Source organism: Corvus hawaiiensis, chromosome 17 (genome assembly GCF_020740725.1).
Source record: "Corvus hawaiiensis isolate bCorHaw1 chromosome 17, bCorHaw1.pri.cur, whole genome shotgun sequence".
Classification (NCBI taxonomy): Eukaryota; Metazoa; Chordata; class Aves; order Passeriformes; family Corvidae; genus Corvus; species Corvus hawaiiensis.
In genome coordinates, this window is record NC_063229.1 from 9,249,521 (window position 1) to 9,274,755 (window position 25,235).

The following is a 25,235-nucleotide window of genomic DNA, read 5'->3' on the forward strand; positions in this document are numbered from 1 at the left end:
TGCTTCTATGGCTAAGGAGAAGGGGAGGGCCCCCACCAGTCCCCAGCCAGGCAGTGGCTGAGCAGCCACATGTCCCTGAGGTGCTGCCAGTCCTTGGTGTGGCTCTGGTGTCCCATGTCCTGCATGAATGGGACCTGACATGGCCATCCAAAGCCCTGGGTGCTCATACGTGCATGCATGATCCTGTGCATGCAGGATGTGTGTGTCTGTGTGTCCATGCCCTCACGTGTTTGTGAGCAGTGTTTCGATGTGCACACACAGATGCACAGACAGCAGCCGTGTTCCTGAGGCAGAAGTCTCCATCTGACCCCTGCCCATGGGACTGCCAGCATGAAACCCTGGCACAGACGTGTTCAGATGTGCGTGTTCCCCCCCGGAATGCCCTCGCCCCCATCGCCTGTCCCCACTGGGGACAGCAGGACAGCGCCGTGCTCCCTATCGCTTTCCCTGGCAGCTGCTTCCCGGTGGCTCCGGTTTCATGGGGAGTGCAGCTGAGCCCATCAGTTATTTCCAGAGAGGACGGACAGCCGGGGAAATGTCCATCACCCTCACCCTCTGTGCTGAGATTCCCCATGGGTGCCCCTTGTGCAGGCAGGAGGTGCAGGCAGGCAGCCAGGACAGAAGGAAAACCGGCAGCGCCGCCCCCTGTGTTTTCCATTTTTTAATTATTCCCCACTGATGAGCATCTTCTGGAAGCGCCAACAACGTCACGTGCTTTAATCAGTGTTAATTAGCGGATGCCTCGGGACAGTGATGAGGGCAGGCAGCAGGAGCCCCCCCGCTGCTGCGTGCACAGCCGGTGTCGGTGCCAGCACCCACCACCTCCCGCCTCCTGGCCCCTTTAACCCACAGCCCCCTCCCCACCCACGACCCCCCAGCCCCCTCCTGCCCATCCTGGGGCCCTGCCAGCCCCTGCCAGCACAGTGTCTGCTCCCAGCAAGCGCCGTCCAGAAATGGGCCACTGACCATCCCAGGACTGGTCCCCATGAGGGTCCCCAAGGACATCCCCTGCTGTTCCCGTCCTCTCTGAGGGCTGGAGAAACCCAGCTCCATCCCGTGAGGAGCAGTGCCTGTCCTGCCATACATGAGGACAGTGGCTCAGGCCATGCTTTGAAGGGGACAGCCTGTGGCCCTCTGCATGGCTGTGTCTGGACAAAAGGGGAAGGAGGGATGCCACCAGCCCCCCCATGCTCATGAGGATTCCTGTCCCACCCCAGCCCCTCTAATCCTGCAGGAGAACAGGATGGTGGGGGATTTACAATATCCAAAACCAGTGAAAAGGCAAAGCCCCCATCATTTCTGGGGCCCCTCTGAATGCACATGGTCCCAGCGATTTTCAGAGCCCCATCACTGGGGGGGTCTTGGACCCTGTCCCCAAGACAAAACCCTGAGGCCCAGCAGAAATTCAGAGAGAGAAGCTGAGGCAGGATCAGGGGGTTTCCATATGCTGAGCCCACTTTGGCAGGTTTGGCTTTGTTCCCCTCCAGCTCCTGCAGCTCCAGCTCCTGCAGTGCCCTTCACCCCTGCCCACGGTTCCCCTCCAGCATGGCTGTGGTGACACTGCAGGCTTCTGGAAAATGGGATAAACAAGAGTGAAAAATATAACTCATGGCAAAAGTTCCCTGCAGCAGCTGGGGCATCTTAGCTGCCTCTAACCATCCCTCGTCCTGGACTTCTCCCTCAGCGCTGGCACTGGCCACAGGCACGTTAGAAGCTGGTGGGTCGGATCATCATGCGGGTGCCCTTTAGGGAGTAGCTGGGCCCCTGGAAGTGGTGCCAGCGGATGCCATTGAGCTTGCGGATGTTGTTCCGGGCTGGGTAGTAGATGCCATTCAGGTTGGAGAGGCCACAGGCATCAAACCACCATCCTGTGGGAAGGGAACAGGGCGGGAGGGTGGCATCGCAGGCTGGCACCCACGGGTGCTATGTGGGGGTGTCCCCCTGCTCCACTCACCTCCCGAGAGCATCTGGGCGCACTTGCAGAGACAGTTGTCGTTGTCAGCGTCACGGGTGCTGAATTGGGTGCCCTGCAGTGCCAGGCCGCTCTGCTGCCCAGCCGTGCCACTGTAGTCCTGCAGCGACAGCCTGTGCCCAGCAGGAGCACAGCCACTGTCACTGCTGGCTGCCGGGGCAGGTCACAGAGCCCTCAGCACTGCTCAGGGGCTGCCAGGAGCTGAACACAGCACAGAGGGATGCGGGCAGAGATCCTGCGGTTCCAGCTTGGCCTCCTGTCCTTGGTCCCCAAGGGTGGAGGTTGTGCTATGCTGGGGCAGAGAGGACCCCCCGAGTCTCCTCCCGTCCTCTTGCTGGGGGTCAGCTCAGTGCATGCATGGGATGGATGGTGCAGGGGATGTCTGGGGTCTGGTTCCACCTCCAGCCCACCAGTGAAGTCCCCCAGCTGCTGTCCACTCTCCTGCCCATGGCCAGGAGCACATGGTCATGGCAAGCTGGGCATCAGGAGTGCAGCATCCCTCCCTAGACGTGCACAGCCTGGGGATGCCCAATACCCCTGGGAATGTCTGGTGGCCACAGCTGCATCACCTCCCTTGCCCAAACAACGAGACCCAGTGCGAGTGCCCAGGTTGCTGCCTGGGATAGGAACTCCCACTGGGATGGCAAATCCCACTGCCTTGATGTGATTTTATACATTAAAAATCTACTTCTCAGGAGCCCAGGGAGAGATGAAAGTGTCCCAGCAACGTGCCCGGCACCTGGCATCATAACTATATCAGGACAACTCAGCAAAGCCTATGGTGATCCTGCACCTCCCTGGGGCACACATCCAGCCCTTGCCCCTGGCCACTGCTGCCCACAGGGCCTGGGGACAGTCAGAGATGGGGAGTGCTGGGTGGCCATCCCCACAGTGCCTCTCTCCTACCTGTAAAACTGCCGCTCACTCCCCAGCTGGAATTTCCTGTAGTGGGCATACACCTGGCTGCCCTCCCAGTCCTGCAGCTCGACTCTCAGGGCGTAGGGCACCCGGCTTGTCAGCAGGTGCACGGCCTCGTTCCCCAGCCAGTATTCCCCTGCCACGTCCCCGAAGCCCTGTGGAGCAGCAGGGTGGGTGACTTCAAGGTGCCTGGGGTGCCCCCAGGGTGTCCCCCTCCCTGGTCAGGCACACACCTGCTTGTACTCCCTCCAGCTCCTCTGGAAGCTGAGGCTGCCGTTGGCACGAATCTGGATGATGGTCCAGCCCCCTCGATCCGTCTCCATGTCACAGTACACCTGCAAGGGGAGTGAGGGACAGGCTGGGGGTGCCTTGGAGTGGGCGGCCAGGTGCATCCCTGCCAGGCTGGGCAGCTCAGCGCGGGTGCTCTATGGGTACTGGGGCTGGCTGAGGGGCTGGTGAGGGTGTACCGTGCCCAGTGCCTGGTTGGGGGGAGGTCTCTCCTCCCTCCATGGCTGTGGGCAGGGGCTGGAGTCTGGTGCTCATAGGTCAGGGTGCCTTTAAAATCAGTTTTATACCCTCATTTGGAAGGCCGTGCTTTCACCCCATGGATGCTGTCTTCGCCCCTGTGCAGCCCCCAAGGCTGGATGGGGTGGAGAAACTGCTCTGGGATGTGCCAGGCAACAGGGATCTGGTGTGGGGCTGGTGTGCACTGGGTGGGCAACACTCTGGGCTGCTGCAGGGAAGCCTTCTCTGGACTGTGCTCACCTTTTTGGGCTCGCTGAGGTTGGCAATGTGCAGGGTGTAGATGCCACTGGTGCGTATGCCCGCCCGGCGCACCTCGGCACAGTCCTGGAATTGCTGCTCCTGGCCAGGTGATACGGCTGTGGCAGAGAGGACAGTGAGAAGGCAGAAACCCTGATGACCCTGCAGCCCTGCCTGGTTTTGCTGCTCTTCCCTCTCTCTTTGGATGCCTTTGTTCTCACAGATTATTTTTTTCCTTCTGCGCCATCTCCGGAGGGCTGGGCAAGGCAGCTGTGCCACTGGGGCTGCTGCCAGCCTAGACCCAGGGGTTTGCCATGGCTGGGAATGGTATCAGGCTGTGGACCCACTCCCTGGGGCTCCAAGCTGCTCCTTGGTTGCAATGAGTGGATCATTTTCTAGTGGAAGGTGTTCCTGCCCATGGCAGGGTGTTGGAAAGAGATGAGCTTTAAGATCCCTTCCAACCCAAACCATTCTATGATTGAACGATTCTGTGATTTTTGAGGTGAAGTCACTCAAGCTGAGCAGACCACAGGGGCACCCTGACACCCTCCTGGAAGGATGAGGAGGTTTCCCACTGCCCCCACTCTGCCCGCACACACCGCTCACCTCTGCCCTGGGAGACGAGGTGCACCAGGCTCTGGACAGACTGGAGGAGCTGGAGCTGCTGGCGCTGGAGCAGGCTGGTGTTGGCACTGGCAGCCAGCAGCGTCCTTTCCATCTCCTCGATGGTGCCACTCTGCCGGCTCAGCAGCCGCTGCAGCTTCTCCTTCTCCAAGTGGGCCCCCGCCAGCTCCGCCTGCTGCTTCGTCTCCATCTCCAGCACCCGCACCTCCAGGATGCTGGGAGTGGGATGCAGTGGTGATGGGGTGGCAGAGTGGAGCCAGCTGCAGCTGCGGTGTCCCAGCGTGTCTGCAGGGACCCACTGCTGTCCCCATCCCCTGCTGCACCCCCTGAATTGTACCCTTACACCTGGGATGTGGCCAGCCAGGGGAACTCAAAGCCCAAGAAACCCTGCTGGGGTTATGCAGGGACCCCAGCCAGCACCTGGAGGGGTTCAAGCCCCCTCAAAGCGCAGTGTGAGGTGGGAGAGACCGGCCTCCTTGGGGGGTCCAAGGGCTGTGGGGGTCCCTGAGCTGCCCCAGCCCCTACTTGTTTCTGTTCTGCAGCTTGTGGATCTCGTTGGTCTGCAGCAGCAGCTGCTTCTCCAGCTTGGTGGTGGACAGGGAATTCTCCTGGAGCTGCATCTCGATGCGCCACGTCTGATTCAGCACCTGCCTCGGGAGCAGAGGGGAGTGTTGGCATCAGCAGCCAGAGCCATACACACCCCTGGTGTCACCGGGCTGGCCGGTCTCTGGCACACAGCCCTGGTACCTCTGCCACTGGGCATTAAACCCTGTGTCAGCTCAGGGAATTGCTTTTATCTGCAGACAAATCATGCCATCCATCACGGTCTCAGGGTGGTGGGGATGTTGGGACACACAGGCCACGGGCCATACCTGGGCCTCCACATCAGTGAGCTTGCGGCTCTGCTCGGCGCTGCGGTTGAGGAGGGAGCTGCCGATCTCCAGCATGGTGGCGGTCTGGTTCTGCGCTGCCGTCTGCCGCAGCTCCGCCATCTCCGGCTTCATGCTGCTCTGGATGTAGCTCTCCAGCTGTGCAGGGAAGTGGGGATGCAGTGGGTCATTTGGGCACCTCTCTGGTGTCTCAGCATCCCAGCTGAGCCTGGCACCACTGGGCACAGCCTCCAGGCACAGCCCTGTGTCTCTGCATAGCTCGACCCACCTCAGGGCCCTTGGAATCTTATCAGAGGACAGAGCGAGATGAGCTGCTGCAGGGGAGGCTCCTCAGGCACCGGCTGCCAAGTTTCCTGGGCTGTAGTACTAGCTGGGGCCTGGCACGGGCTTCTGTATGCCCAGGTGTGCTGGTGAGCTGGGTGCCGAGCAGCCAGGCAGCGAGTGGCTGGCATTGGCATTGGCATCAGCACTGACATCAGCATCAGCTGCCAGCCCCCAACCACTGGTTTCGCAGGGCTGAGGATATGGAGGGTGAGGGGACACCATCAGCCAGGGAAGGTGGGTGTCCGGCACCCGGTGCTGCCCCACCATGTGGAAGTACTCGGGGCTGGGAAGGAGCTGGCTGCCGCCACAGCTCGGACACAGCTGAGATGACGCTTCCGCTTTCCCAGCCCGCGGGGGAGCCGCCTTTCCCAAAGGCTTTGCTATTTCTGGCAGCCCTGCCATGAGGTTCCCATTCAGCCCCTCCCCAGGGTGATGGCCTCGGTGGGGGCACGGTCCCTCGGCGGGGGCCACGGGGAGCGGAAGGGGCCGCGCTGCCGCCCACGCTGGGAAAGCAGCCCCTGAGAGCAGGAGGGACGGGGGCTGCCCAGCTCCCTGCACCCCACAGATCCTGCTGTCCTGCAATGCCCAGATCCCACTCCCTGCCTGAGCTCCCCAGTGCTGCAGGCAGAGCCCCACATCCCCCTGCATCTTGCGGGGTTGTGGACCAGAACCAGCAGGGCTGGGATGCTGCTCTCTAGGCGGTGTGGAAAGCAGGCAGTGGTGACGGGATGTTCTGCACCATGGTGGGAATGCCGTGGTGCTGGGATGCTCGGCACTGTGTCGGGCGGGCAGCAGTGCTGGGATATTTGTTTGATGATCATGATGGGCAGCAGTACCAGGGTGTTCAGCACCATGGCAGGCAGCAGCATTGGGATACTCAGTGTGGGAGTGGGGCCGGCAGCGGGCCAGGGCACAGGGCTCTGCACTTGTTTGGCATGATGAAATCCCACTGTTCCCTCCTCCCTGGCATCAGGCAATGGCAAAACCATCACCCCACTGTCAGCACCCATGTGGGGCAGGAGGGTCTCGGGGTGGGAAGGTCCCAGGGCTGACCATCCCAGCCAGCATTGCCTGCACCCCCTTCCCTGGGGATTTTCCCTCGCAGGAACATGCTCTCAGGGAGGAAGTGGGGAGAGGTCGGAGAGCCATGTCTGGAAAACATTTCCCCGAGCTGAGGGATTGCTGGAGAGTTTCCCTTTAACCACGTCGTTAATCTTGTTGCTTCACAGGGCTTGGGGAGGCCTTTTCCCCCTCTCAGTCTTGCTTTTCGCTTTTTTTTTTTAAATAAACATATCTGTGAGCCGAGGGCAGAACATACCCACGGAAAAGGTCAGGCTGGCACGAGGAAGGCTGAGAGCTCTGGAGACGGAGCCCTGGATCCTGGCTCCAGCAGCTCCCTGGGAGCTGGAGAGGGGCACAGTGTCCCCAGCCATGGGTGGCATAGGGGACACAAGTGGGACAGGCTGTGCCAAGGACAGGGAATCCTTGATCCCCCCTCCTTCATCTCATGGGTGCTGATGTGAGCTGGGCTCTCCTGAGCTCAGAGACTCATTTCTCCACTGTAAGTGCAGAGCTGGTGGGAAAGCTGTGGTGCAGTTTTGGTCACCCCAAAACATCACCATGGAGCAGGAGGAAACTCAGCCACTTGCTGTCCCCATGCTGGGATCCCATTGCCCACACCTGGATCATCCTGTACTGCCTTCTTGCAGCCACATCCCTCCCCTGTCCCAGTTCCTATCCTGGCCTGGCATTTCTAAACATTCCACAAGCACTGGCCGGGGGATCCTTGAGCTACACATGGGTGGAAAACCCACACCCCTGCACCCATCCCAGGGTGAGCAGCACCAGCCCCTGTGCCTCAGGCACCTCAGAGCTGCCAAACTGCCACTGAAGATCTCCTCCAACCCCATGTCCCCCCCTAGACCCAGCGGCACAATCAAATGTTTGTGTTTGAACTGAAATTAATTCCTCCTGAGACAGGAGCAGCCAAAGTGTCCTTGTGTGCTGGGTCCTTGCCATGTCCCAAGCAAGGGGTGCTGAGTGGACTAGCTCCCCAGTGCCGTGGGTGGGGGTCCTGGAGGAAGCTGGTGCTGGAGATGCCTGAGGGGGCCTGGGGAGCCCTGTTGGGTACCAGGAGATCTCCCAATTTCTTAGCATGCTCTAGGGCTCCCCATGCCAGGGCAGAGCAGACGGGGATGCAACATTGTTTACGACCTGTCCCTGAACCCAATGCCTCATTTGAGCCCTCGCTTGTTTGTTCAGGGCTGGAGTCTGACCAAAACAAGCGTTCTTGGGCAGCTCTGCTGAAATTTGGGAAGCTGAGGAACAACAGCAAAAATCATAGCTTCAAGCTGCCTCTGAAAGGAGAGAGCCATGCTGCAGGATGGGGCGGGATGGGACGGGATGGGGTGGGATTGTTGTGATGGGATGGATGGATAGAACAGGATGGGGATGGGGATGGGGATGGGGTACTGGCTGCTCAGTGCTTCACTGCCTTGTGCTCCTTGTGCCTGTGGTGAGGGGCATTGGTGCCCACAGCTGTCCAGATGTGCAGTCCCACTTTGCCTGTGGCTGAGTGCTCTGGACAGGGCCATGTGCACCCGTGGTGGGACCCCAGTCCCCTGCCTTGCTTGGCTGTACAAAGGCTGCCCTCATCCCGAGGGAAGCTCAGAGCTGGCCTGGGCACACAGGGCACAAAGACACCAGAGCACAGGGACACCAAGGCAGAGAGCTGAGGGCACAGGGACCTCAGGATGGTGTGCACCCAGCAGGTCCACAGTGATGGAGATTCAGTGCCACCAGCCAGGTTGTCATTGGCCCTGCTGACCCTTCTGCAACACCCTGGGCTGGCTTCCAGCAGAGCCACAGTTCAGCGTTTTCCCAGCTCCTGAGGAATTTGTTCTCTAGGATGGCTGAGGGGACAAGGAACAACGTCCTGCACGTCCCTGCTGCCTGCACTGTCCCCCACAGCCAGGGTGGCTACCCAAGCAGTGTGGCTGGCACAGACCATCCCCAGGACCCCCACTCAGTGTGTTGGCCCCCTCCCAATCCCTGAGGGCTGTGGGGGCTCGGCACAGGGACATCACCCAGGAAATGGGAGTGCACAGGCACACAGGTCCCATTGCAGCCTGGCGAGACACCACAGGACATGCATGTAGCTCTGCTGGGTCAGTGACAGCTGGGGACAAGCTGCTTCCCCTCTTATCAGCACAGGTACCCAGTGTTCCTGGCACGGCCCCCCAGGGATGTGTCCCCTGGGACGAGCTATTCCTGGGTCTGACGAAGGCAGCTGCAGTCAGCTGGTGGGGGCTCCAGGAAGGAAATGCTGCTTCCTGCCTCAGGCATTGGGGACGGGGCGAGCCAGTGGGGGGCTGGGGGTGGCAACCGTGTGGGTACACAGCCCCACTGGTGTGGCACCCCACTGCCCCCACCCTGCACCACCCACAGGCCACCCAGGAGCCATGGGTCCCACACACAGTCTCACCAAGTGCTGGGAGCTATTCCAGAGCCTGTAAGAGTGAAAACGATGAAGCTGGAGAGATTTTGGTGGCCCCTGCCCTCGGGACCCTCGCCCTGCCACTGGCCAAACCCCTTCCCAGTATCCTCGCCCAGAACCTGGAATGCTGATCCCCAAGGGATGCTTGGCATGGCTAACACAGCCAGGACCACGAGGAGCCCTATGGCAATGATGGGCAGGGAATACAGCCTCAGTGGGAAGTGATCTGGGTGAGTGATCTGCAGCACCCATGAGCTGCAGCACCTGCAGAACCCTCAGCACACATCCCCTCCATACAGACAGTGCCTGATGCCAGCTGCACCCCTGCAGGGAAAAGCTGACCTGGATGCTCAGGTGGGCACAGACCCCAGTGCCCACAGCTGTACCACAGGGATGCTGCATGCGTGGGTGCTGGACACAGATCCCTGGCCACAGCCCCCCGCTGCCTGTCCCCACACACACACACACCCCCCACACCCCACACACCCTACACACCCCACACACCCCACACCCCACACCCTACCTTCAGCAGCCACTGGGTGCTGTTCTCCAGGATTCTCTCGAGGTGCCGCAAGCGCTGGGCAGCCCCGTGCCCGGCGGTGCCGGCCGGCGAGTCCCGCTGGAGCAGCACGCTGGCTGGGCCGGGGACAGGAGCGGGGGCGGCCGGGCAGGGCAGCGGGTCGGCCTCGGGCAGCACGAAGGTGTAGCTGCAGCGGCCGTGCTGCACGCGGTGGTAGCGCCGGCGGCCGCCGCCCTCCAGCGCCCGGCGCTGGGCTCCGGCAGCGCACAGAGCCGTCGTGGCACAGGTCAGGGCCACGAGGCCGAGGCTGAGCGCCCGCATGGCGCGGGGGTCCCCGCGGGACCGGGATGCCACGGCGGGGGATGCGCCGGCAGCTTGCTCCGTGCAGGGATGGGTCAGTGGGCGCTCGCCGCCGCGTCCAAGCGCGGCGATTTCGGCATTTCCTCCCTCTGAGCCGGCGCTGGCCGCCCCGGCCTTTTATCGCCAGCCCTCGCAGGGGGAGAGAGGAGGGAAAAAAAAAAAAAAAAAGAAAAACAAAGGAAAAAATCTGTTTAAAAACAATACTTCTATCTTTTTTCTTTCCTCTGAGTCCACTGCGGGGAGATCAAGTTTCACACGTGATCTATAAATGTCTCACACACACTCACACACACTCGCACACGCAGCCCCGTCCCTCCCCCGGCCGTTCTCTGCACAACTCACTGCACCTCCCGGGATGGGCAGCACCACGGCAGCACCGAGCCCTCCCACCCTCCAGCCCTGCACCCTGCGAGTCCCCCCGATCAGCACCCGCTGGGACTCACCACATGCAGGCACCCCCATCCCAGGCAGCACAGCTCCCTCCCCGAGTCTCAGCTATTTATAATGCCAGCGGGAGCCAGGCCTGGATTTCACTGCTCTGGCCATGGGATGAGCCCGTGGGGACCAGGAGTGGGGCTGGGTCCCAGGCAGAGCTTGGCAGGACACAGCCAGACTGTGTGTGGGGCTTGGCGTGCCCAGATCCCAGGCCAGGGGTCTGCCGGGGGCTGTTGGGCAGATCTGGGGAACACCACATCTGCCAGGCCATGTACTGGGATAGGATCTGGGCTGTGTCCCCCAGGAGGAGACAATCCCAGTGGTGAGGACAGGCTGCCAAGGGGGATTCCCAAGCATTTCAGCAGAGGGGGATTTTCTCCGCCAGCCAGAAAAACCCCCTGGTGATTCCCAATCCCTGTGGAATGGCAATCCCAGTGTCACACTTGTCGCTTGCTCCAGTGCTTGCTCAGGCGAGTGATGCTGGTGGTACTTTAAACAAAAGCTTGAAATAAAATCTTTCCCCAGTGCCCCAGTGCTGGGGGGCCAGGGCAGGGTGTCCCCCCACAGGGACCCAAGCTGCAGAGCTGGGGAATGGGGATTACGCCGTGGCTACAGCCAGCATCCCAGTCCGGGATCTCCAGCAGCAACTCATGGGAATGGGGAAAACAGGGACGCAGGAGCGATGCCGGGGGTTTAATCCGTTTATTTGTCATGAAGCGAACGGAGGAGCTGCTCCGGCAGCTTTGTGCCGGTTCTGGGGCTGGCTCGATGCTGACACCCAGCGCTCCCGTCCTGAAGGGTCTGTGCAGCCCCCGCAGCCCCGACACAACGCGGCCAGCCCTGGCCTCCCCCTGCTCACGCTCAGGGCAGGGACGGGGAGTTCGGACCCCGGCAAACCCCGAATGCAGAGCTGCCTGCGGCTGGGACAGCGATTTAAGCACACACGTGGTATATATAGACCAATGCAGCCCGCTGTGCCTATGGACATATACAGCGTGGCAGGGAGGGACAGACTGGCACGCCTGGGCTCAGCACCCCACGGTCACACACCCGGTGATGGCTGGGAGGGGGTTACAGCGCTGCTTCCAACACATCCCGGTTTGGGGATGCAGGAGGCAGCAGCATGCCCCGCCCGCGCTGGCACTTGCACTGTGTGTGTCCCTGTCCTAGACCGAATACAGCCGTGGTCACCACAAATTCCTGTGCCCATATCCAGCTGGGAGAGAAGCTCTTTGAGCCTCTCTGTGAGTCTAAAGACGGCAGGATTTGGCCCATGAGGATGCTGAGTGCTGGGCTGGCATAGTTCCCAGAAGGGTTCCCAGTTTGGGGGTCCAGCTGCCCCAGGACAGTGGGATTTGGCCCTTGGTTGTGCTTGTGCGGATGCTGAGCATGAGGCTGGGCTGCTGTGAGCAATGGCGTGGTCCCCAGTGGGGTCCCAACCCTGGGAGTCTTGCTGCTTCCCATGCCTGTGGCTGAGGATGGGGAACACTATCCAGCACCTGGAGCAGCTCAGTGGTGCACTGTGTCCCCCAGCACACCCATAAAATCAGGACCCTGTGAAGCCAGGGCAGCTCCCAGCCCTGGGGGACGGTATCCAGGCAGGCATCAGCTTCATTAGCAGGATCCAGCCCCTGGTCTAACCCCATCCCACCCGTCTGGAGGAAGGGAAGGGATGGAGCAGGCTAGGGGAGAGAGAAGACCAGAGGAATAAAGGAGCCACCCCCTCCCCAAGCCCTAGGGCTTTGCTTTGGACATTGCAAATTAGATTTTCTGAAAAGGAAATGTTTTACAGGCCATAAATCGTCTCAAAAGAAAAGGGGGATGGGGCGGCAGAGAAAATTGTGCAATTTTTTTTTTTTTATGGATGGAAAAACAGGGGTAATATGGCTGGAGCACTGTGGCAGGAGCTGGCTGGGAGCTCCTGCCACAGTGCTCCAGCTCCCGTGCTGGTGCCTGCTAGGTGCCCGTGTGCCGTTCTGTCTTCGGCTTCTTCTGTCGCTTTTTGCCTTTATTTTTGGGTTCGATTTTCTCTGCAACAAAAAAAGGAGGAGAAAAGGAGGGCTCGCTCATTGTCCAGGCAACATGATCCGACCTGAGCCCCATCCATGGCGTGCTGATCCCACATTCTCCCTCAGGATGTTAGTGCTGGACCCAGTTTCTCATTTTCGGGACCCCAGAGCCTTCTCCTGGTCTTGAAACAGCAGCGAGGGGCTGTGGAGGGGTCTGGGTGTGCTGGTGGCACAGACAGAGGACACTGGTGTGTTGTCTCCACATCTTCCGTGGCTGGACTCTAAATCCTGGTACCCCAAGATCCCTAGGAATGGGCTGGGCAGCTCAACCAAAGCGGGAGCTGCCCGGAGAAACCCCAGCTTCTCTCTGAACAAGGACTGTGGATGTCAGAGAGGGACAGCGGCTGCACCAACACCCCAAAGCCACGGCACAGCCATGCTCAGCTCTGCCATGGTACGGGAATGCGCCTCCCTTCTCTCTGGAGACGAAGGTGGGCAGGTGCTGCCACCACCACAGGACCCAGACAGCCCCTGAGAGCATTTGGGCATTTGGGGTGCATCCATGCATTGGTGCTAAAGCTCTCCCTGTGGATACCCTCCACATGTGGATGGTCCCCATGCCAGTGGCACAGCTAACGTGCTGGTGGAGCCTGGATGCATCCCAGGTCAACCCACTATCAGCTTTCCAGGGTCAGGCTGTTGGGACTCAAATTGTTGCTTATCCTGAGAAGCTGCCACACACCCTCCAGCTGGCCGAGGTGTTGGTGCTGAGACGCCAAGAAACAGGGATTCAGGATAAACCCTGCTGTGCCATGGACTCATGGAGTCCATGCTAAGGATCAGAATGGTAGCCCCAAAACCAGGGCAGCTTTGTCTGTCCTTGACCCTCTGTGCCCACTCCAATTAGAGTCACATGGGTGGGGGGTTCAGTGGTGTGAAGGACACAAGGGACCACGACTGTCCCTGGTGCTGCATGTGCCAGCACTGTTGTCCCCAACCCTTTCCGAGGGCTCCAGTTCTTGTCCTGCCTGGCTGTTTCTCGGCTCTGATCTCCCAGACAGTTGCCACCCACAAAGGAGAGGGCACGGCACGCACGCCAAGCGTCTGGAGAGCGGGACAGACACCCAAGGCAGATTTACAGCAGTGCGAGGGGTTTGTGCCATGGCCAAGCGTGGCGGCTTTTCCCTTCCAGCCGCCTGGATGGCTCAGAAGTGGTGGCACAAATCTCTCATCACACGGTCGGGTCCGGCTGCCTGCCCTGGCTTGCCTGGGCTTGGGGTGTCTTGGATGCATCAAGTGAACTCCTCGTCCTCCTTCAGCATCTGGATCCCATAACCCAGCACTTGGCCAGGCGGGCAGGAGCCTTGGGAGCGAGGGCAGACGCACGCTCTGCTGTGGCAGGGATGCCGAACAGCCTGCCCAGGAGTGGGAGACATGGAGGGGCTGCTCTCTCCTGCGGGGGCTGCTTGGGGGGCACTCACGGGATTCCTTCTGCTGGACAGGGGACGGGCCTGTCTCTGAAGCTGATCCCAGACAGCAGCCTCAAGAGTAGAGTCCTGCCAACCCCTGAGCCCATCACCATAGCCCCAGGGCTTCCAACTTGCAGGAGGAGAAGCACAGGCAGAGGCAGGAGGCCAAGCACTTTTCTGGGGGGCCTTCCCAGTCACCTCACAAGATGAGGTGCCCCTGAAACACTGGCACAGCAGTCCCTGCCAGTGGGACCCGCTGGGCAGGGCTGGGCATGGGCACGGTGCTGCAGAACTCAGTGCTCCAGAGCAGCCTGTCCTCCCACACTAAATTTCTTGCATCAAACTGTCACCAGCTCTGCGGGTCTGGAGCTGGCACAGAGCAGAAGGGAGGGGAACATTCTCAAATCGATGCCACCTGGCACCCCAAAGATGTGAGTTGGGACCTGGGTGGAGAAGGGAATCAGCTCCTCTGCCCTGTCAGCGGGAAAATATTACTTATGATTGATGGTGCTGTGATGAAGCCTCTCTCCTGGCTCCGTGGCCCTCGCCCAGCACGCACGTCCTCTGCTGCTGCCCCCCTTCTTCATCCTTTTTCTCTCCACCCTCACAGTCCTGTCCTCTCTGATCCCCGCCACGCTGGCGGTGCCGGCCAGCTCATCCCACAGCATGGAGTGATCCCGCAGCTCCGAACCGCAACCCTCGGTGGCTCAGATCTGCTGCCAGGCACTACAGATCGGTATCTCATGCATCCCCCTTTCTGCCAGTTATTAAGTGGAGATTTATTAGGGTAGCGTCAGTCCAGATGCCTGCATCCAAAAATGACATCAGCCACGTCCTGGTTCCCATTGCCAGCCCTGCACCCGTGCACGCACCGCCTGGACAGACCCTGCAGCATGTCTGGTGTGTGAAAGGTGGGGGGATCCCTGAGCCAGGAAGCCCCCAGCCTGGGGACGAGGTGGGGAGAAGTGCAGGAGCACGAGTGAACATCTGGCTGGATGAGCCATGGAGGGGGACTCTGCCCTGGAGTGTCTCTCAAAACTTTGGCCATCAGAAATCCCCTGGGTGATGCCCTCCTGCTCCGTGAGCAATCCAGCTTTTGGGGAGCTCAGAGGTTTTTGCAGGAACCTCCCCTGTGTGTGTGTCTCAATCCTCCTTACTCACAGCTGCGGTGCAGAAAGCCTCCCTTCACGTCGTAGCAGGATGGGAGCTGGAGCTCGGCAGCCTCATCCCACCACGGCGGTTCATGCTAGTGCCCAGCCCAGCCCAGAATGGAAGGGGACACTGGCTCGTCCCAGGCAGTCTCGGGGACTGCCAGGTGGGAGCAGCCAGCCCTAGGGCTGCTCAGCACATGTGCCTGAGCTTTACCCAGAATTTCAAAATGCTTGGGAGATGACAGCACGGCTCGCCGGCCATTGCTAAACCCCTGCTGCCACCGTCCTCCTGCAGCGACCCTCGGGCTCACTTTGGAGGGACGCGAAGCTGTCCCCAGCCCCGGTGGCGCGGTGCTCACCTCCCGGGCAGTGCTTCTTCATGCGGCACCTCCTGGTCTCCAGCAGCGCGGGGCAGGCAGTCCCCTCCTCCCGGGCAGCCTCCGGCACCTCCCGTACCCGCGTCTCCACTCCCCACTTGCAGCCGCAGGTCCGGCTCTCGTGGGTGCAGGCGCTCCACTCGCTCCACGGCCCCGGCTCGCACGTCTCTGCGGGGACAGGGGAAGAACGGATTGGTGACCCCTCGGCATCAGGCACGTCCCCAGGGGCGGCGGGCACGGAGTGCGGGTGCTGCTTACCTTGGCACTCGCGGGTGCCGGGCTGTGCCGCAGTGCCGGAGGGGCACTGCCGGAAACACTGGCCCTTGTACAAGTAAAACTTGTCCTTGCACTTCATGCAGAAGTCTCTGCTGAAGCAGCTCTCGCAGCTGGGCGACCTGCACTCTGCCAGGAGGGACGGCCGGTCAGCGGGACAGCCCGGGGCACCCCCGGCACCCACCGGGGACCCAAAACCTGCGGGCTCCAGGCTGCAGCTCTGGGCAAGGGAAAAAGGGGACGAAGCCCCCCCAGCCCGGCCGCCCTTGGATGCAGTGCCACCAGGGATGCTGTGGGAAATGAAGCCATCGCCCTTCCCACAGCACTGGGACCCGCAGGGTGGCGAGGGGAGCAGGGGGCACGAGAAGGAGCAGGGGGACCCCGGCTGGCGCGGGACGTACTTGTGCATCTGTTGACCTCCAGACCTCGCACACCAAAGTAGCCTGGGGGACAAGTGTGGACGCACATCCCGTACTGGCGGATGCCGTCCCTCCAGATAAGCAGGAAGAGCCGGTGGTGGCAGGTGATGCAGCCGTTGTCCTCAGAGCACAGGACGCAGCCTGTGCAGTTTTCCAGCAGGCCGGCACTCGCTGCGGGGACAAATGGAGGAGAGGGGCTGTGGCACAGGTGCCGAGGTGGGTCCCAGCCCCGTGGCAGCCCCTCTCTGACGCACCAGGGTGACGGCACTGTCCTGTCTCCCTGCAAATACCACCCCACCTCCCTCCGCTCCTCAAATCCCCACTTCTGCCCACACTGGCAGCTTGGGGACACATGGAGCCATCGCTCCCAGCTGATGGTTTCCATCACTCCACAAAATCCACATTGAGGGTTTGCCCTATGCCCAGCACTGCCCGTGGGTGACAGCCTGAGCCACACCCCAAGCTAGCCTTGCCCATCCCATGGGAAGTAGAACAACCGCTGGGTCAGCGGGTAGAAATATGCTCTGACCTGGATTAATCAGTTGATGCCTGTTAAGTGTCAGAGGACAAAGAGCATTTTGGATGCACTCAAGAGGCGCTGAGATAAGCATCTGTCTGTTTGCTCAAGAGCCTCTGCTGCCTCCCTGGCTGCCTGTGCCGTACTCCCAGACTGTGGGAGTGTGACTGACCCCGAGGTCGGCTCTGTTCCCAGGGAGAAGGACAGGGTGCCAACATCCACCAGCCCTGAGAGACATCGCCAACAGCTCCTGCTTCCTGAGCCCACACAAAGCAGCCTGGAGGGATGCTCCTGGCACAGAGGCACTTTGGGAGCTGGGGAGCTGAGCATCGAGCTCTGGGGGCTACACACACCCTGTGTCTTTCTGCAACCACAGGATGGCTGGGCATCACAAAAGGGGCCACTGAACTCCTGCATGCAGGCATCCAATGCCTTCACCATGCCCCTGTGCTGGGAATTGTTTGCTTGGCTCTGGCACCACAGGCTGAGTAGCAGTGACAGTGCAGAAGTCCCGGTACAGCATGCTTAGGACCTGGGCTCTATAGCATCATAAAATCACAGAACGGTTTTGGATGAAAGAGATCTTCAAGATCATCTCAAACCCCCTGCCATGGGCAGGGACACCTTCCACTAGACAAGGTTGCTACAAGCCCCATCCACCTGTTGGGTGCTGCCTGGCACAGACATAGACTCAGCTCTGGGAGCAATGCCTGGCACTGGTCCCTCTGGCCCCAGGAGTTGCATCAGAAGGGTCCCACGGCTGTGGGGCTGGGGCAGAGGTGCTGGAGAAGCCAGGGAGATGCTGGCAGAGGATTCTGTCAGATGATGATGGTGGGCAATGCCTCACAGCCCTGTGCGCTGGTCCCTGGCACAAGCCAGTCCATGATGCTGCGGTGACATGCAGTTGTCCCCAAGCTGGCTCATCCCAGTCCCTTCTCAGGGGCACACTGTCTGGGACGGCAGCACTGCCAGGAGCCTTCATTAGAGCTGCCTCTGCTGGGAGAGCTAACGAAGCACCTTGGATCCATTAAGTTGTTATGGTCTCCGTTACATATTTACCAAATGCTGACAACATTTGTGTTCCTGGCTGCAGCTGGAGCGGCTTCCCTGGAGACCCATAGATTTACGAGCCTCGTTCCCTTCCCTAATTCTTTTTGAAACTTAGGGGGTTTTTTGCTGCTCTCCTTCCAACCCCAGCCAGGCTAGAGAAGGTGGGGACCCTTGGATGGACTCCGGGGGCTCCTTCCTCACACTGGTTTTGGAACTAATCCCATGGTATGGAGCTGGGAGAAGTGGGGTCGTGCTCCTCCACCCCATGGTGCTGCTGGCATGGCACACACATCTCTGCCACCGGGAGTGACACTGGGAGCCACTGCAGAGCACAACGGAATGTGGCTCATGCTGAAACCGTGGGATTGAGGATTAGGAACAAGTGGTGGGTTCTCCTCCTGCCAGCGGTGATGGCAGAGTGCAGGGCTGGGCTGGGCACTGGGCAGGGGGCACAGTGGGTACCTGAGATGTGCTGGACATGGGTGTGACATTCCCCATCTCTGCCCACCTTGCGCCCAGTCCTGCTGGAAACTGGGAGTCTCTGGAGCACTGGACTGCCCAGATCAGAGCTCCCAGTGGCAGTAGAGAGGCAGTGGGGTGCTGCAGCATCTTTCGTGGCTCCTGGACCCTGTGCTGGACTTTCTGTGCTGGTTATCCCAGGGGATATAAGATGTCTGGGGTGTGAAGCCATGGCCAGACCCCCAGGTGTTGCCAAGACCGGAGGGCCTTGGAGCACTGCGCTATTCAGCATCAAGCACTGGTAGCTGGAGCCCCTCTTTGTGCTAGGCTGTTTCCTGTCAGGGGTGTTTTGGCCACCACCAGCCTGGCCACCCACATCATCACGCACACCTACTGCCTCCACATGCCTTTAACATGGAACAACTTCAAGGGAAGCTCTCTGGCCTCCAGCCCTGGGCGCCCTGGTCCTGGGAGGTCCTGCCCCTACCCTGGCACGTGTTGGCCCCAAAACCAAGGCATTCCTGGCACGGAGCTGATAACCAGCCCTGGCCCACTCCACACAGCCAGCTGGCACTGCCTGACACTGCCCAGTGAGGGGACCTGAGCCAGTGCCCAATGGAGGGGTCATGCGCCTCGGCACAGCCCTGGCACATCCTGCCCTTGCCCAGGCACTGAGCAGTGGCTCAGCTGGTGCCTCTTCCTGGGGAAAGGACAGGACAGGGGACAGGCAGTGCCTGCTGTGGCTCTGAGCATCCTTCCAGGAGGTTTTACTCCTAAGGCACTTTAGTGTGTTATGCAGAGAAAAAAAATATTGGAAAATCAGCCCGTTTTGTGCTATCCCCACTGTGTCTGGCTCTGCTGGCATTTGCAGAGCTGGTCCCAATGCCAACCAGCGTCCCTTGTCTTCTGCCAGCCCCGAAGCCAAAAGGCAGGGCTGGCACTGGGCAGGCAGTGCCATAGGGCTGCACTCTGCATCTTCCCGCACTGCCAAGCCAGCCCCGTGCCACACACCCGGAGGGGAACGCAGACAGTCCCCAAGGGGGCTCAAGAGGAAGGGTTGGGGGATGCTGGTTCCTGGCACCCTCCAGCCCTGGTTCACAACTTCTTCCCGCTCCGTGTAGGCAGGACAGGCAGCCTGGTGTCCCAAATCCACCCCGCAGTACTCGAGCGGGACAAGCCCACTGCACGCACCGTACCTTGCTTCTTCCACCGGTTCTGCGCAAGCATTTCCATGGAGCTGATGAATAACAGCAACATGAATATTATCCACTGCATCTGGGCAGGAGTGATGTCGGGCAGGGAAAGAATCAAATCATCCAAGCGGCTGACGGGCTCGGCTCCTGCCAGAGCCCGTGAGGGGTGTTGGGAGGGCGACGAGCGGCTCCGGGCTCACACCATCCCAACCCGAGCTTCGGGCACACAGCCACACTTCAGGGCAGCATGAGCCAGTGACACTGGGGCAGGCTGGGGCTGTCAGGCCCGGGGAGTGCTCATGGTGGTGGGGAAGTGGCGTCTGCTCCGGAGAGCTCTGCCTTTATAGTCAGTGTCAGCCCCCTCTCCTCACCCTCCCCTTCAAAATAATAATAATCCTAAAAAAAAAATAAAAAATCCCCCAGCAGCAACAAAGCGACTGGCAAACGCCCTGGCTGGATCCCCCCGGAGCACTCCAGCCACCACCTCGGCTGGGAACCGTCCCGCCGTCCCGCCGCGGTCCGACTGTCCCGCTGCCATCCCAGCGCCGGGGTCACAGCGAAGCCCCCTGCGATTTTGGGGGGGGTGGAGCCAGGCGAATGACGCTGCCTGCGCCGGCCCCCCCGGCTCAGCCCCCCCGGCTCAGCCCCCCGCTTCCAGCACCGGCAGGGCTGGGGGGGCCAGTGACAGCCCCCGGGGAGGGCTGAGCCCCCTGGTCGCCGGGAGCCGTGGTGGGTCTCCGGCAGCTCCGGCGGCGGCTGTGGGTCTGCCCCGGCTGTCCTCAGGATTGCAGCTGACTCGGATTTTCCGAGCGCTTCTTAGCTCACCTCCCTCCGAGCTGCGGGAGCGGAGCGGAGCCGAGGCGTGCCAAGCCATGCCAAGATGCGCCAAGTCAAGACGAGTTCACTGAGCGGTTCCGGGCTCTCACGCGGCTGTCCACACCCTTTGTCCCACGCTGTGCTCCCCAAAACCCACCCTGAGAGCTGTGCCTGCGTGGGATGCAGGGCAGGAGAGGGACACCTCACTCGCCAGGCACCCGAGGTGACCCAGAGGCGCAGGTCCCCATCCTGGAAGCCCCACGTGCCTGTCCCATCGTGCCAACCCTGTGCCAGGAGCCGTACCCTGGAACAGCCTGGTGACCTCCCAGCCAGGGCTCCAGGGCCACTGGCCACCAGTGACAGCCCCAGTGACAATGCATTCACCCCTGGCATCACCAAGTGCAAACCAGCACATGGGGTCCCTCTCCTCAGAGGGACTTTCTGGGCACACAGGACCCCTCTGAGCACCCTGGGGAAGATGATAATCCACCTGCTCATCCCATACACCAATAAACTGCAGGTTCCCACCTGAGATGCTCTGGGTCTGCATCACCTGGCAGGGACGAACAGGCTGGGGGCTGCTGAGAACCAGCAAACTCATTGCACTAGAGCAGACCACCCACGGGGCCGCAGGGGATGTGTCCATCAGTGTCCTGGGGTGTCCAACCATGCCCAGGGACAGTACATTGGGGTTAATCTTCTCTCTACACCTCGAATTTCTCCCTTCTGTTTCCCTTCTCTCCCCCAGCCCCCACTGAGCCTCTCTCCCCAGCGCTCCCATCCGGCACTGCTGCATTTCATTCCTGAAGGGTTAATGATCAGACAACAAAGGAACCATTTCAGACCCCTTTGGCCTCACTGTAGGAAACCCGGAGTAATAACTGAGGAAACCAGGAGTAATAATGGTTGGGATCACTTTAGGTTTTTTTTTTCCTAATTATGAAATAAATTGAAAAAGTACACATAAAATGCATAAATTGCAGCATCTGGCTCAGCCGAAATTTCCATAAACAACCAAAACTGCAGCATGGCATCACCATCAGGCGTTTGCAAGGGCTGGGGGGCCCATGTGGACATGGGGATGCTGCTGCCATTCCAGCACAGAAACACAGGGATATGGGAATGGCCTTGGGGATATCTGAGTGTCTCCAAATCCTGTCTGCAGGCAGCTGCATTGGTGTGGATGGCCGTGACCTGAGGCAGACGCGGGCACCACAGGGCAAGGAGCTGCCACAAGTCCTGTTGGGTGCCAGCCCAGCTGCCCTTGAGGCAATAGGGAATTTCCTTGTCTAGACCTGGAAGGCAAACACTGGGCAAGGGGCGGGGAAGCACCTCATTCCTGGTCACGCTCTCTGGCTGCTGGCATGGGTGACCGGATGTTGGCACAAGCTTTGCCAGGGTGACCCGTCACAGGAGGATGCACTAATTAGACAGCTCTCATTAGTGATGGATCCTCGGGGCAGCGCGTGGTCATTGCTCAGCCCAACCCCATCTATTTGGATCACGGGGGACTTGCCAAGGGTGGCAGAGCCGCTGTCCCCACACCCCTGCTGCTGTGTGCCAGGTATCCCTGAGAGAGCAGAGAAACCCACACGTTTCCCTTAATTTGTCTGTTTATGACAAATCCAAACGGCAGTGGGAGGAGAGGTGGTGTCTGCTGTTTAACTGGGCACCTGGCAGCCCTGTGTTATGCTGGCAGGGGTCTGGGGGGCTGCAGGGAGGCGGGAAGCCCAGTCGATGATGCCAGGGCAGCACCCGCGGTGACTCAGGGATGATGCCGGGGAGAAGCGAGGCTGAGCCGCGGGTGCCGCTGGCAGCTCCCGGCTCCTCACGCAGCCCCGCTCCACGCCAGCACAGAGGGAATGAAATGTTCCTCCTCCGTCTTCCAAAGCAGAAGGGAGAAAGTGTCCAGAAAGATAATTTGGAAAGTTTGTTTGACACTTGAGCACACTTTCATCTTCGGAAAAATCTTGGTGACCTTCCAAGGCTGCACCGCCTGCTTCCCGGCACGGCAGGCGCCCCAGGGCACACGCCCGTGGCACCATCCCAGTGGCTGCTTTCGGGATGCTCAGGGCTCTGGAGGGGTCAGTGCGGTCCCACCGGGCCCACAGGTCAGCAGGGATGCAGTCACAGAGGTGGTGGCACAGGGATGCAGGCACGGGGATGCAGGTGCGGGGATGCTCCTAGCAAAGGTAGTAAAGGGAAAATTAAATGTCTGGAGCTGGCTAGCAGCAGAAGGAGACAGGAAGGGGCAAGGGGATGGAGCGAGCCCCTGGACGAGGGCGGGGTTTCCTCCACAGGTGCCATGAGCTCCCAGCAGCCACGAGGGCTGGGAGGGATCTTCTCCAGTGCATCCCAGGCGATGAATATGGGTTTGATCAGGGGAGTGTTTGAGCGGATAGTAGTGGATAAGGAAGAAAAATACTTGGCATTCCTCTCCCATCATAACAAGCCCAGATGCTTGGACAGTGGCAGCCCACTTCCCACAGGAATGGAAAGTCACAGCTGCTCTCGCGCCAGTTCGGCAGAGGCCCTTTTCCTGCTCTTATGAAATGCCAGCTCCACCTAACGCCGCACCGCAGCCCTCACGGGCATCCCGTGACACGGCTCCCTCTGTCACCCGGGTCCCTGGCACTGCCCATGACCCTGCTCGAGGAGAGGCAGAGCTCAAAGCAGGGAAACCTGCTGGGGAAGGCCAAGTAACAGATTCACTGCTGGTATGGCTGGTGCTCCTTCCCACATGCCAATATGCTGGGAATACCTGGACTAGCACAGCCCTGCAAGGGAGGAGTGCTCTGGGGAGGCTGATGCCATGGGAAGTTCTAATGGGAAGCAGCTCCTGCCTGGTCAGAACTGGTGGGAGGAGCTCCAGCTTCCTGGCAGCCCAACTCACCCCCTCCCATGCCAGCACAGAGCCAGTGAGGGCCCTCAGTGCCAGGATGCCATCAGCTTTCCCAGATGAGAAGGAAGGCATGAAGGTGGCTTATTTTAGCGCTGCCATTGCCAAGTGCAGCCTGCAGCACACTCATGGCACACTTGCCCTCCTCCTCTTCCTCCTTTCCCTTCTCCTTTTCCTTCTTCTTCTCCTCCTCCTCATGCCACACTCCAGCCATTCCTGGGTTTGTGGCACCCGGCCTTCCTGCTGTTCTCAGGGAATGTGGCACCCCAAGAAGCTTAAGATTTGCCATAAATCAAATCCTTCATCCCAGAGCAAGCTCTGGAGCTCCATCTCTCTTCTTGGCTCCTCTGGTTTGCTCCAGTCCTGGACGCCAGCGTGGCTGCACAGCCTTCAAGTGCTCCATCTGCCAAAACAGGAGCAAAGCCCAAAGAGAGAATTGGCATCACGTGGCGCTGAAGGCCGAGGGGCAGCAAGAGCAGGAGAGGGAGCTGGGAATAAAGGGAAGAGGAGCAGTGAGATGGGAGGGAAGGCTTGGTGTCGAAACCGAATTCCTGATCCATGTCAGCAGACCAGATTTCCAGTGTTTATTTTATCTCTTTAGTTGAGCCCCTTTGAGGCAGAATATATTAAATGGCCTGACTTTATATAATGGAAATAATTGAAACAATACTCCTGCTTCCAGCCGCAACGTGCCGCAATTTCAGCCAAGAGTGGCCAGCCTCCTCGAGGTGGTGGGGACAGCCGCTACCGCCGCTGGCGCTTGTTCGCCGGTTATTGTTGACACATGTCAGCGTCGCCTTCCAATTTCCGTACAGCTGTCAGAGCGGGGAGAACACCCGGCGGCTGGTGCGCGGTGGGCTCAGTGCCGGCCAGCACCGACGGGTGCCGGGGATGACGGTGTCCCCACACTGGGCTCCTCTGTAGCCACGGGGCCGGTGGTTATGGCTGAGCTGGGATTTCCCAAGGGGAGGTGGTGCTTGGGCAGCACTCTCAGATAGCCAGGAGATGAGGATGGTGGAATATGGAGAACCTTGGGAGGAGGGAGGATGCGCTTGCTTGCTGCATGAAGCACTGAACTGGGACCTTGGTATTCACTGGAGAAGGGGAAAGGAGATGGACGTGAAGGCTGGGGGCTGTTGAAGGTTTTATCCAGCTCTGCCCCAGCAGTGGGTGACATTGGGGCAGGGAATGCCCCGCAGCCCCGGCATCCCTGTGGGAAAGGATTTGCACCAAGTGCCATCCTCGAAGCCAACATCAATCTCCATCCCACATAAGCCACTGAAACTCTTATCACTGAAAATCTGTCATTGCTCCTTGAGCAGAGCTGGATGGATGAAACAAGCAAACACGGTGGTGAGGAGTCACCAGCGTTGAGCCAGGCCATAAACCAATCCCCATTTGCCGGCACCGCAGGGTTCCTTGGAGGAGCTGGCAGGAGGTGAGACTAAGAGCAACGGCAGGCAAGGTCTTCGAGGAACTCAGACACGGTGTGAAAAGTGCTCCAGAATTCTTCCTGCCATGGCAGCCACTCCCCCTGGCCGTGCACAGTGGGGGCTCAGGGAAGGTTTCTCCAAGGAAAGGCAGGGGATGGGACTTGCAGTGCAGGGCAGGGAGCTTGGGGTTTGGGGCAGCTGGACTGCAGATTCCTTTGCTGTAGGGAGCTGGAATTCCCCAGATGAGTTGGGTGCCGCTACTGTGCCCACACTACCCCTCAGCCTGGGCACAGCCTGCTCTCCCAGCAAAGCCAAAGCATCGGTGACCATGGAGCATCCTCCTCTGTGCCAGATGTGACTATCAGCTGCCTCTTCGTTCCCTGCAATGAAAATCATGTGTTTGTTATTGGAAGGGAGCAAGGCACTGGTATTTTAGTAGCTGGCCCTCTTCTATTCTCCTAAGATCTATATATGCCAAATTCCAATATTTTTCTTTTAATATTTGGACTATTTAAGGAAACTATTGAGAAAGACAGATGGAAGCATCAGTCAGATGGATGTTCCTGGCTCCACGTGAGACAGCACTCAGAAGTACCATTCTTTCTCAAATAATTGTAATGTGACTACATGGTTCCCTTCTTGTGCATCATTCCCCAGGAGGGTAAATCCTCTGACTCTGGTGGATGACTCTCACCAGATGGAATTCAGCAGAAGACAAAGGCTTTGGGCAGGCTGCTGGTTGGGGATGGGGAAATTCACCCCGGCAGCCACAGAGCCTGGGGAGGGCTGTGGAAGCAGCCACTGCAGTCGTGGCTCTGGTGCCCGTGGCCAGCCCTGCCCATGCTCCGCCGCAGCTGCAGCTCCCAGTG

The 25,235-nt window shown here is 59.9% G+C and overlaps 2 protein-coding genes across 2 annotated transcripts; both read right to left on the minus strand.

Annotated features, from left to right (window-relative positions):
* Positions 1-702: 702 nt before the first annotated feature.
* ANGPT4 (angiopoietin 4) lies at positions 703-10,081 on the minus strand. Its single transcript, XM_048322062.1, has 9 exons — positions 9,510-10,081; positions 5,149-5,304; positions 4,802-4,923; positions 4,259-4,491; positions 3,656-3,771; positions 3,124-3,225; positions 2,879-3,045; positions 1,955-2,085; positions 703-1,868 (listed from the first exon to the last, which is right to left on the minus strand). Exons 1-9 carry the CDS (start codon positions 9,825-9,827, stop codon positions 1,708-1,710), a joined length of 1,506 nt encoding a protein of 501 aa, XP_048178019.1. The 5' UTR covers positions 9,828-10,081; the 3' UTR covers positions 703-1,707.
* A 905-nt stretch (positions 10,082-10,986) lies between these two features.
* RSPO4 (R-spondin 4) lies at positions 10,987-19,979 on the minus strand. Its single transcript, XM_048322261.1, has 5 exons — positions 19,222-19,979; positions 15,982-16,170; positions 15,566-15,709; positions 15,290-15,475; positions 10,987-12,331 (listed from the first exon to the last, which is right to left on the minus strand). Exons 1-5 carry the CDS (start codon positions 19,298-19,300, stop codon positions 12,258-12,260), a joined length of 672 nt encoding a protein of 223 aa, XP_048178218.1. The 5' UTR covers positions 19,301-19,979; the 3' UTR covers positions 10,987-12,257.
* Between the last annotated feature and the right edge of the window lie 5,256 nt (positions 19,980-25,235).

Coding starts and splice junctions, on each gene's coding strand:
- ANGPT4 (XM_048322062.1), bottom strand. CDS start 9,827: ATGCGGGCGCTCAGCCTCGGCCTCGTGGCCCTGACCTGTGCCACGACG. Junction 4,924..5,148: donor TCACTGATGTGGAGGCCCAG/GTATGGCCCGTG, acceptor CTCCCGAGGCAG/GTGCTGAATCAGACGTGGCG. Junction 4,492..4,801: donor AAGCTGCAGAACAGAAACAA/GTAGGGGCTGGG, acceptor TCCCACTCCCAG/CATCCTGGAGGTGCGGGTGC.
- RSPO4 (XM_048322261.1), bottom strand. CDS start 19,300: ATGCAGTGGATAATATTCATGTTGCTGTTATTCATCAGCTCCATGGAA. Junction 15,710..15,981: donor GGAGGTCAACAGATGCACAA/GTACGTCCCGCG, acceptor CCCTCCTGGCAG/AGTGCAGGTCGCCCAGCTGC. Junction 12,332..15,289: donor GAAGAAGCACTGCCCGGGAG/GTGAGCACCGCG, acceptor TTTTTGTTGCAG/AGAAAATCGAACCCAAAAAT.